Source organism: Cyprinodon variegatus, unplaced genomic scaffold (genome assembly GCF_000732505.1).
Source record: "Cyprinodon variegatus isolate N-32 unplaced genomic scaffold, C_variegatus-1.0 Scaffold13, whole genome shotgun sequence".
NCBI classification, from domain to species: domain Eukaryota; kingdom Metazoa; phylum Chordata; class Actinopteri; order Cyprinodontiformes; family Cyprinodontidae; genus Cyprinodon; species Cyprinodon variegatus.
This window is the reverse complement of record NW_015150466.1, coordinates 1,724,681-1,736,550: the sequence shown is the minus strand read 5'-3', so window position 1 is coordinate 1,736,550 and position 11,870 is coordinate 1,724,681. Positions and strand designations below refer to the sequence as shown.

Sequence of the window (11,870 nt, the reverse complement as noted above, 5' to 3'; positions counted from 1 at the left end):
GGAGAGGAACTGGTAGCGCTGGAACTGGTAGCGCTGCAGCACGGAGAGGAACTGGTAGCGCTGCAGCACGGAGAGGAACTGGTAGAGCTGCAGCACGGAGAGGAACTGGTAGCGCTGCAGCACGGAGAGGAACTGGTAGCCGTGCAGCACGGAGAGGAACTGGTAGCGCTGCAGCACAGAGAGAAACTGGTAGAGCTGCAGCACGGAGAGGAACTGGTAGCGCTGCAGCACGGAGAGGAACTGGTAGAGCTGCAGCACGGAGAGGAACTGGTAGCGCTGCAGCACGGAGAGGAACTGGTAGAGCTGCAGCATGGAGACTAATGTACCTCAACTAGGAGAGGAATTCAGCTGGCAGGGCAAACAGGATCCAGTAGAGAGAAACAGGCTGAACTGCAGCATGCAGACACAGGAGAAAGGGAGGTATAAGTAGGCTGGTGAACAGGTGAGCTGAGCACTAATTAGTGGGAACAGGTGGAGATAATCTAGAGTGAGCTGCTGGCAGCCTGATCTGCTAGGATCACTGCTGGTGGCTGAATAGTGACCCAGTGAACAGAAAAGTCCTCATGAGTCCAAAACAAAACTAAACACAATCAGAACTAAGACAAGAAATAGTTCAAGAAATGTCTGATATTTTATTCAAACCTTCAATCTACTGAAATTGAATATTTGATGAAGCTATACTTTAAGAACCAGATTCCAAAGCACACCTTTAGTTGAGTGTTTTCCATTTCTTGATGGATCTGAGTTGTTTTTGCAGCAAAGGGAAACCAGCAAACTTCAGTCCAGTGGCTCGTTCATTTTTCCCTAAAAAAAATTATTCTAAAGAGAAAAAAAAAGTTTGAATTGATGAATTTTGACCAGATCAGCTCCTATACTTCCATTGAGTGAACACAGTTTATAAGTTTCAAGACTTTTTTCTAAATAATTTAGCTCCTCTGGCTGCCTGAGAGGCTACTGTCAGCTCTGCAGAGCTACTTTGAAGCTTCTTATCAACACATGCAGCCTCACCATCAGAATGATGGAGCTGCGGGGAAAGGAAGCCGTGGCGATGGGGGAGATATGGGATGATTTGTGAGACAGGCGAAGGGAAAGGGAGGGAGCGAGTGAGGCAGCAGTGCAGAAACACTGAACAAAGTTCGACATGTTTATTCATTCTGGTTGGTGTGTGTGTTTCTGCTCCTGACTGGGTTTGAAGGGAGATAATGAGGTAATGGTGCTCGGCGAAGTGTGACAGAGAGATGGCGGATATGAAGCGCAAGACAAACCATGGAGGACAAAAGCAGCTAATTGAGAGTTGCCATTTAGAAATGTGGGAAGGTGAGTGTCTGTGTGTCTATGATGAATTCAGAGCAGAAACAGCTTCTGCTTTAGCCCCCTCGATAGATTCACTGACCAAAGTAGATTTAAGTATCATTTAAAGAGTATTTAGTTCATTCATGATGGTTTGTATGATGGTGCTCTCGCCATCAGGACGCCGTCTCCAGAAGGCAATAATAACTTTGATTAATCCAGTTTCTCTTTGGCATCAATAAAGTATTTTTGAATAGAATTAGATACATTTATTTTACCACTATGATGCTAAATCAAAAACAACCAGTTTTTGATTCAGGTAGATTTTAGCAGCTTAAATAAAATATATTATATAATAATTATATAATAATTAAGAAGAAACAAAAAATAGTTAAACCGAAGAAACAAAAAGGTTTTTTATGAATTTGAGAAATAACCAAACAGAAGAAAGAAGAAGAAAAATAAATGAAAATAATTAAACAACTACGTGTAAATCCTGGGAAAATGTTTGCTATCAAAATCTTGGTCCTTCTGAATTAAATGAACGTTTTGGGTAAAACATCCTCCAAGGTGCTCATAAGCTTCGACATTATGGTATCAACATTTTTATGACCATCTTTCCTCCACTTTACAAACCAAAATAACTGCAAAATAGATTGTAACTATTATAAATATTTGAGCATTTATGTCTGAACCTGGAATGAGAACAATCCATCAGTGTAAACTGTCTAGAAATTGAACAACAGGATGGAGGGACGAGCATATCTCTCACATTTTCAATTTATCAGCTCATAAATTAAAGCAGCTGCTTTGAAAATAAACATATCACTGCATCTCTGAAAGTCTGCAGGGAATATCTGAAAATGCAAAGGTTCAGATCTTTCTTCAGGACTTTTATCCAGAATAACCAGGATGATGTGATAAAAAAAGAGAGCTTTACTTTTTCAACTACAGGAAGAGTAAAGAAATAAAATTTTAGGAGTACCTGTTTAATGGAACCTGTTTCCTACAATTAAATGTTTTTTAAAGGTTTATGTTATCCAGTCCTCTATGGTGGACGTGGGGGAGCGGTCCTCCACATTGGAGAACGGGTTCCAGCAGATAACTAGAGGAAAATCAGACATGGGTCCAGTTCTAAGGACAGATAAGATACTGCCAACAACCCTCAGGCTCCCAGGGGTCGGGTTGAGAGCCCAACTTTGAGACGAACAAACCAGCCACCCGGCCCAGGAGTACAGGGTGTTTGAGAGAACAGTTTTAACGGAGTTAAAGACACGATATAGAAAAAACTAAAAGAAAGAAAAAAGAAATCAACATGAAACTTGTATTATTTACTAGTTTTCTTAAATGTAACCTCTCCAAAGTTCATCTCCCACACTTAAAACTTCCAGAAGTAGATTTCAGACTCTTCCTTCCTTTTTGTAAACTAAACGTTTAATTATCTACCCCAACAGGTCCTACCTACTGAACTAAAATGTGGAAAAATGCTTTTAGACCGAAAACACCAACTTTAAGCTTGTTCATACAAAATCCTTCATAGAGGACTAGGGATGGGAATCCAAAACCGGTTCCTGCTTAGAACCGGTTCTGAGTGTTCCAGTTCCATGGCACCGTTTGGCAGCTCGCTTCACGTTTCTCTTAACGGTTTCAGGCAGCACCAGAGCCTAGCGGTGGGCAGCACCACTTACATCACGTTTTTTTACGCAAGTTATGCACAAGGCATTCAGTAAGTACGACGTGACTGTGATTAGTGAAAAGTGAACATGTGAGTGAAAGGTGTACTACTACTGCACAAAAATTGCCCATACTGGGACGAATAAAAGCTACTGAACTAAAGTGAACTGAACCAGGCGTAAGTCTAGGAAAGCAAAACAAAAAAATGACATCCCATCGGGTAAAGCTGGGCGTACACTGTGCGATTATTTCAGTGGTTGCACGCATCTACTGCCTTGCGGTTTAGTACAGTGTGAGCTCACAGCTCACGATTTATGTTCGGCCCGACGCTCTCATGCGATCTACCTGCTCACACTCTGCGACTAAAAACCACTCAGTTCCTCAGCGAGATGGAGCTGCTCTGACTCGTCTATTCGGAAGACAGACAAATAGACGGGGAATTTAAAGCTCATTAGAGTGAAACGCGCTGCCTTGGATATTTGGGCAATTTAGTGCTGAAAGCCCTAAAAAGAAAAGGAGACGACGTATTTAGACAAAGATATGGCTGAGCTAAAGCGGCTACTACGGCCTGTCAGTTTTACAGACAGAACAGCATTTCACTCATTGCCCCCCCGCCATGCTGCTGGGTTTACAGAAGAATCCTTGTTGGTGCATACGCACTTAGTGATTTGCCCACATGTTTGATTTTCTCCCGTTCTCCCGATTCCGGATCAGGAGGTGGTCGTTAGAGGCTGATCGCCCCTCGTTACTCCCTGTACACTATAAGACTCACGATGCACGATCAGGCTGAAAGTCGGGCTGATTGAAAGGTTCTCGCACAACTGGAAAATCACCCCAAAAATCGCACAGTGTACGTCCGGCTCAAAGCGATTGACAGTTTGGATGTAAAGTTTCAATAACATCCGCGGGAGGAAATACATCCAACATGCAGAAACACCTGCGCACACAACATGGCATGTATTTTAACGAATGCCGTGTTTTTGATGCTTCCGGACAAAAGCTAAAGTTACGATCAGCATGGAAGGAAACTCTGGTGGCTAGTAGCTAGTTTTATATCACTGACTGAGCTTAATGAGCTTCCTAGTAAATCAGATGCCTTTTCTGGAAATTAACCAATTTCCTATCTGGGGTTATTAAACATGCTACCAAGTGGCTCCGCAGTTCAGGGAGCGAGAGAAAGCTGACGCTCATTTATTTAAATCAGGATGAGGTTAGTTTATTTCCCCAAATTGTACAGTAATGCTTTTTCATTAAACGGATGCCTTCTCCATTAGATTTAGATGACTTTGAGGAGACGGGTAGCCTGGATGGATCAGAGGCTGCAGCTCCCGTTTACTGCCTTCTGTTTTCACAGAGGCAGGCAGAGATAGAATGTCCCAGGAGAAGGTAGACGAACATCACCATAAACTTACCAAGTTCATTGTTTCACAGAATCAATAAGAGAATCGATAAAAGAATCGATAAGGGATCAAAACGTTTCGCAGAATCGATAAGGGAATCAGAATTGTGAAAATCTTATAAATTCCCATCCCATTGCAAAAGACAAAGCATTCTCTGTCATGACAGATATGAAAAAAAAGGCGTTTTGTTTCTTGTTTGGAAGATTTTTTATCAGAAATGACTGAATTGCTACAATGGTAAAATTTGTCATTGTTCATAATAGAGTTCAGAAGAGCTCACTGTGATTCTCAAAGCTTCGGTTAAACTTTGGTCGGTTCAATAGAGACCATGTCTCTGAAGCAGGATGCTGGAGGTGAACAAAATCCAGCAGACGCTCTGCTGCACTTCTTCCAGATGGTAGCTGACCGCAGACAGCGCCGCAGACAGGAGGCCGGCTTGTTTTGTTTGTATGACTGTGATTGCGGAAAACAACTCGTGAAGTTGGACCAGCTAGCAGAGCAAGGTGTGCGAGAACGCTGGGACCCTTTTTCCACCTGGATCCCTGCTCTTTTTGGCCCTCATCTCCCTTAATTGTCAGACAAACTTGCCCCCACTTCCTCACCGCCTCGGCCGTATCTAGACCCACAGCGTGCAGCGCAGATCACGCTCAAATTTGGGCATAAACCAAAAATGTCTGCGACAAGCTCTCTGCGACACACTGCTGCGGGAGGATAACCAGCCCTTAAGGCTTTGGTATACGGGTTGTGTGGCTAACCACTACGCATCAAGGATTTTTTAGTGACATATTGTTAACTACCAGTAAGGGAGGTCCCATAAGAAACCAAACAAACATGGATGCTAGAAACTGCCTGGATAACAGGGAGTCCAGATTTCTATCAAAATATGATGCCTTTGGAGTGAAAGTCCTTAAAGCTCTATAGTGACCTTAGTATCCTCAGCGCTCTTCCTTTCTCTCCTGCACATTTTAATAAAGACTAATGTGTTTGCCGACATCGGCTCACTCTAATTACTTTGATTAATGGCCTCCTTGCCTTTGGTAAACAGTATGAGCTGTGTTCCAATTTATTCAGGGAAATTAACCAATCAGAATTAAATGCTCTGATCATATTCCCTCACCTCTCAATGAACACAAGGGCCAAATGTGCTCTGATTCATTTTTCCTGGTTTTCTGTCACTGCCGGGATAATAGAAGCCTTTCTTTGTCAGACATAGTGCACATAAAGACGCAGCCGTCCGTTTAATGGCTCATTTTTAATGAGGGTGGGGGAGAACTCAGAGGACAGGTTCTCTTAGAGAACTTGTCCTTGCTGAAATGTGAAGTAGTGTTTTGCTGGTCAGATGAAGAAAATGGTACTCTCAGTAAACAGAACTGACCTTCAGCAGGTTTAGATGGAATCTACAGAAATGGAGAATAAAAGATGTTTCTAGAAATGATTCAAAGGAGCCTAAAAAGATTGGATTTGTTATCAGCTTTTCATGGGTTTTGACATTTTTTCACACAAAAAGGGAGTTCTGACTTAAAAACTGGGTACGCTCTGATTGTAACGATTAGGTCAAAGAAGGTAGCAAAATGAATCTGACTTCACACTATGAGGTATCCAAGCATTTTGGTGAGAAGGACTCTGGTGGGACCTGATAGTGATTTGCTTAATCAGCCAATTAAGATTTAGAGATTTGTAAAAATAAGATAAATCAATCTGTACAAAATTAAATCTACGCCATGTAGCGTTGACATGTGTGTTTCCACCATTTCACTATTTTGACCATTTCACTATTGCCATTCAGACTGGAAAAGTTAACAAAGAAGTCCATCCATCCATCCATCCATCCATCCACACCCTTCCTAACAGTCTGTGGTTATTACAGGTTTCACTTAAGCTAAACCACTTTAAAAGTAACCTCAGTGTTTGTTACTTTATTTTCACCCACATAAAAACCTAAAATGAAGAAAACAGCTTAAGATTTTCTTTTCTTTTTCTACCGACCAGAGCATGCTTCTGATGCACGTTATGTAGTGCAGAAAAGGCAACCTAGAGAGCTCTGCACTTAGCAGGACAGAAAATCCAAGTTTCTGAAAGATAAATTGAAAAGGTCAACATTTCAGCTTTTCTCAGGCTGTTAGACAGGCAGCATTGTGGCTGTTTGTAAAGAAGCTGTCAAAGTCATATGTCATGTTTTGACTTCTTTGAGAGCTTCCTTTGCCAGCTTTCTTATCATCTCTCAACATTCAGTCCAAGTAAGTCAAATAAAAAAGGAAAATATATAAACTGAAACATCTTTTTTCTTCAGAAATAAACATTAAAATAGACGATTGAGTTAAAATGCATATAATTATAAACACCTAATGTTTTGCCTTATGACTAAATAAAACTAATGATTTTGTCAGAACAATAATATTTAAAGCTCAACTGAATAGGGACAATGGAACTTTTTCTCCTATGAAAGTGAGTTTTTAGGTCCGTCATGAATAAAAACTCCAGCTAGTAACAAATACTTCATGTACAGTATGCATATTGTAAAGCCCTGACTTAAAGTAGAAACATAGAGAGAAGTAGTGTGTACCATCAAATCCCTGTCTGTTCTTCTGTTCAGAGCACCTGAAGGTGGCTTTGGAGGAATACATGACTAGAATACCAAAGGTTCGCATCCTGAGGACTAAAAAGAGGGAAGGTCTGATCAGGACTCGGCTGCTAGGAGCAACAGCGGCTAAAGGAGAAGTTATCACCTTCCTGGACTCTCATTGTGAGGCCAACATCAACTGGCTGCCTCCTCTGCTGGGTGAGCAACACAAACAGGCATTCAGTACCAATTGTTTGTGCCCCTTTTTTTAAACAATTATGCGCACTTTGCTTATGAGAGATATCAGAAAACATGTTATTAAACTTCTCATGTGCATCAGCATCCAGTGGAAAATGGGAGATGAATACGTCTTTTAGACCGTGATTTATCACGATCTTCTCTGCATCTGACAGCGGGAGCAGCGGGACATCAGGGCTGAGCGGCACTAGATTGGAGCAAGATGCTATACAGATAGAGCACCTCAGCTAATCAAAGGCGATGAGTGGGTGGGGCCAGCTCTGAAATTATAAGAGGAGGAAGAATGATAAATGATTAAAATGGCTTTTTTACAACAAAGCCACAAACTTCCAAAAAGCATTGCCTTACTCTCGTGAGAATGTTTTTTAGATTTTGAAACTCCAACGACCGTCGCTGCATATCCATGGCAGGTGATGCGTTGCTGTGGCATCATGGAAATTTGCCAGTTTGCATGGCAGCCCTCCTGAACACGCCTCTACATACAGATCACATATAAATGCCTTCTGGTGTGTCATGATTTAATTAAAGATATGACCCAAAATGCAGAAAACCAAACAGAGAGACCAGGGAAAAGTTTAACAGGTTTATTTAGTATGATGAGATGAATCCAGTGCTGCTCTGAACACTGTCAAACCCGAACTGGAAAGAAAAGGGGGAAGACACTGCGGTTAGTTCAGGCTCAGTGGGAAATTAGATTCTTTGACTTGAAGAGTAGGAATAGGTTGCAGACTCACGTTTCCAGAAAAAAGGTGTCTTAATTGAATCCAATCTGTGTGGGATGTTCCAGTGATTGTCTTGTTTGATGGTGGGTGGACAAGGTTTACTCAGACTGCGGTTGTTCCTTGGTGAACGGAGAAGCTGACTGCCACTTAGATTTCCTGTGGTACTTGAATGGGTTATTGTGGAGATGAATCCCCTACTCAGAGAGAAGCCCCAGACAATCCTTGGCGAAAAGGTTGATCCAAACTATAAACTTGAATCCTTAGCTCAGTTTGGCTCTCAGAAGATCCTTCCAGAGGAGAGAAGGTCCGAAACATCCAGTTTGCAGGATGACTTCCTGCTGAAAGGCAAAGACAAAAGCGGCAAGATTAAAACTCAGGTAAACAAGAAACTCAGTTTGACTCAGCAAACTCAGCTTGGCTAAAGTACCCAAAACAAAAACTCAGGTTAGACTCTGCTAAACTAAGCATGGCTAGAGTACTCCAAGCTGTCAAACACTCTGGCATCGAGGTAGTGGCAGTCAGCAGCTTAAGAACACTCCACAGGTAATGAGGCAACGAGCTGAAGGTGTGCAGGGAGGCCCAATGAGGACGGGGCGCCACCTGGTGGAGGAGGAAAGGAAACACAAACTGGATTCCTGACATGGTGTCAATATATCAATAGTATATGACACCATAAGTTTACAATATTTTTTTCCCAGTCTATTCTAACTTTTATGATAGCTTTTTTTTATCCTCCGAAATACCAGAAATACATACTTTATATATTTAACTCTCTATATATTTAATATAGTATATTGTTTTTTCTTTCTAAAATAAGTGACAATTTGAACTTTTCCAAGATATTTTTTTAAGCTGCACCAATTCAATAACTGAATTTTAATTGAATTAATGATTTAACCGATTAAATATTGAAGGCTCAAGTGCAACATCTTACCCAGATTGTTTAAGTGTTAGGTGGCTTTTCTTCTTTGCAAGTTAAACTGACTGAGATGTAGAATTATAAAGCAAAATGCAAAGTGCTTTAAATGTTTTTTGAGTTATTCCTAATTACACTTTTTAATTCTCTCTTTAATAGTGTTTGTTTCTTTCACTATTGTTCCCAACTCTGTGAGGCCAAAGAAATGCAAGACATAAATATTACCACAGGAAATACACTTGCTGCAAAGAAGATTTCTAGAGTCAGCAGCCCCATTTTACAGGTCGAAAGTTTGATAGGATCATTAAAAACTCCATAGATTTAAAAGATTGTTTGCATTTTGTAAAATCTTTGCCCCCGCTGTCTTAATTATTCCGTAAAACTCCTTTCTTTACTGAACCAAGAGGTTTCTCACTAAATAAAACAGATGCATTTACTGGCACATCGCCCCTACTGAGAAGTTAAGTGCCTCTTCTCCAGCTTTAGATTTGCTAACAAACATGCCCCCACTTTCTCAAACAACCTTTTTGCCATTAAGGTTGATCTCTGCTTCTCAGCATGTTTCTGAGCCACTGAATAAAACTGAACTTTGGTCACTCCCCATTAAACTATCTACATTTCAAGTAATCAGATTAGAGACATGATGTAGATTGTTATCAGTTTAGATATTCTAGACACTGCAGCTATTTTAATAGCATTTTTGTTATAAAAGTAAAAATTTGCATGGAAACTACTGATTTGCAGTTATAAAGATGCTATTTTATTATTAAATTATTTGGTCGTTATTAGTCAGATTTTTTTCTTTTAAACATCTGAATGTAAAGTGAACATTTATTCTAATTTCCCCTGAATTAAATGTTACATAACTAAAATGGCCTATTGGATATAAATAGTTTAAATATGTTCAGTTCATCATGCTATTGGAATGCAGTTCTCGCTAATGTAATCGATCATTAAATGACAAACAGGGAATTATCTAACAAATCCCAGCTGATGGCAGCGAAATCAGTGACTTTGCATCAACGCTGCAATCTTAGCAACTACTTTGCTCTAACAGGAGAACAACAGAATAGAAGCAGGATTTACTTGAGCTCTGATCTGTTGCAGCTAGTTGGAGACAGAGAAGGAAAAAACACAGATTAACACAGAAGCACTTTTCCAAAATAACATTCAATGTTAAAGGAAAATTTAAAATCATAAATATGCTGCTATAACTCAAAGATAAATTCTTCATATGAAACAATCATATTCATAAATGGCCCATAAGAGCAAGATCATTAAACATCACTTTATTTTGAGAATAAAGATTAGTTGATTTTATGCTATAGTCTATCATGGGCTTTTCTGCGTGGAGTTTGGTCCATATGAGGAGCAGCTACTGAAACTGATTCTGCCACCAATGATCAGCATCTTGGCCTCATGCTGAGCAATCGCTAACACAGTCTTCTTTTTCTAATCCCACTTCTTAATCATCTACGATGGAAGTAAAGCTACATGGAGCATGCTAATACCATAGCTTTGAAGACATGATTGAATATGTTCCTCTGTGCTTTTTAGACCGGATTGCACAGAACCGGAAGACCATTGTGTGTCCGATGATAGATGTCATCGACCATGACCACTTTGGGTACGACAAGCAGGCAGGAGACGCCATGCGTGGAGCGTTTGATTGGGAGATGTACTACAAACGGATCCCCATTCCTCCAGAGATGAAAAAAAAGGACCCTACTCAGCCTTTTGAGTGAGTAAAATCCAAAATTAGTCATGAGAATGGATTTCAACTATAAACATCAAGGTTTCTCCTCCAGCCTTGAATTGAGAAAAACTTTCTGATTAGATTTCACTTCAATTGTTACCGTTTTGCAGTTGATTGTCTTGCTGAGTCTAGAAATGTGCTGCATGTTGGGGAAACTCTGCTGGCTCCATTTCTGCATTGTTCTGACATGAAACAAAACTCAACCCTTCAGTGAATAAACCTGTTGCCCTGACATGCACATAATGCAGGTGCTAGAGAGACCCCCCTGCTGGCCCAGCTGAGCAAGCAAACAAGCAACTATCATGACAGATTAAAGATGGAAAGCAGAGTTATTTAGACAAGGCAGAGAACACTGTGAGGAGAAACCTGTTTGATTTCTCCAAAATTAGCCTAATTTTCTTCATCAAAAAATCCAGAAGATTCGCATGGTGGCTTCACCAATCGACTGGATCAAGGATTCCCTGACCAACAGATTCATTTGTAAAACTCCAAAGTCACGTGTCTAGACAGGCAGCATAGGAGCACCTCCAGCTTCCAGTACATGACAGACCCCCGTCATCAACAATCTGAAGTTATTGATGTATCGAAGATGGAACAGAAGCTGAGTACAGAGAGCTGGTCAACCGCTTTGTGGTTCACCAGCCTGATCATGTCTGATCCTGAAGGTGAACCACAGAAGGGAGATGATTATAGAAACATGAACCTGTCAAACAAAATGACCATGATGGGAGAAGAGGTAGAGGAGTTTAAATGCATCGGGGGTTTACTCGACTAGAGACACGGATGTGAAGCTGTCGAAAATAGAGACTTTCTCAGGAGAATTAGGCCGTTTATTGTTTGCAGCAAGATGTCTGTAGTGGGAAAAAAGTTTTCAACTATTCACCATAGTTAAATACACGGAGATTGATGGATTTCACTCAGTCGGCACATTTATTCATATCTTTGCAAAGAGAGAGCAGTTCGTCATACAGCCCTAATGGCAGCATTCTGCCCTGTTCTGCTAGAGCAGCATGTGTTCAATTCAATTCACTTTATTTCTATAGCTCCAATTCACATAATCTCATCTCAAGGCGCTTTCCAGTTCACCAGATCATCCAGTCAGATTGATTCAAAGTTTTCTATCTAAGGAAAACCAGCTGATTGCATCAACTCATTGACTTAAATGCACTCCTTCACACTAAGCATGCTTGCAGCGACATTGGAGAGGACAAAACTTCCTTTAAACAGGAAGAAACCTCCAGTAGAACCAGGCTCAGTGTGAGCGGCCATCTGCTGAGGCCCACTGGGGTTCAAG

General features: G+C 40.8%; 1 protein-coding gene across 2 annotated transcripts in view; it reads left to right on the top strand.

The window, feature by feature from the left end:
* The window catches only part of LOC107089696 (polypeptide N-acetylgalactosaminyltransferase 10-like), an 86,910-nt gene that overhangs the window by 57,543 nt on the left and 17,497 nt on the right, over nt 1–11,870 (top strand). For both annotated transcript variants that reach the window (XM_015382632.1, XM_015382622.1), the window contains exons 5-6: nt 6,958–7,143; nt 10,378–10,561. In XM_015382632.1, the coding sequence (XP_015238118.1) occupies nt 6,958–7,143; nt 10,378–10,561 (370 nt within the window). The remainder of the gene's footprint in view (nt 1–6,957; nt 7,144–10,377; nt 10,562–11,870) is intronic.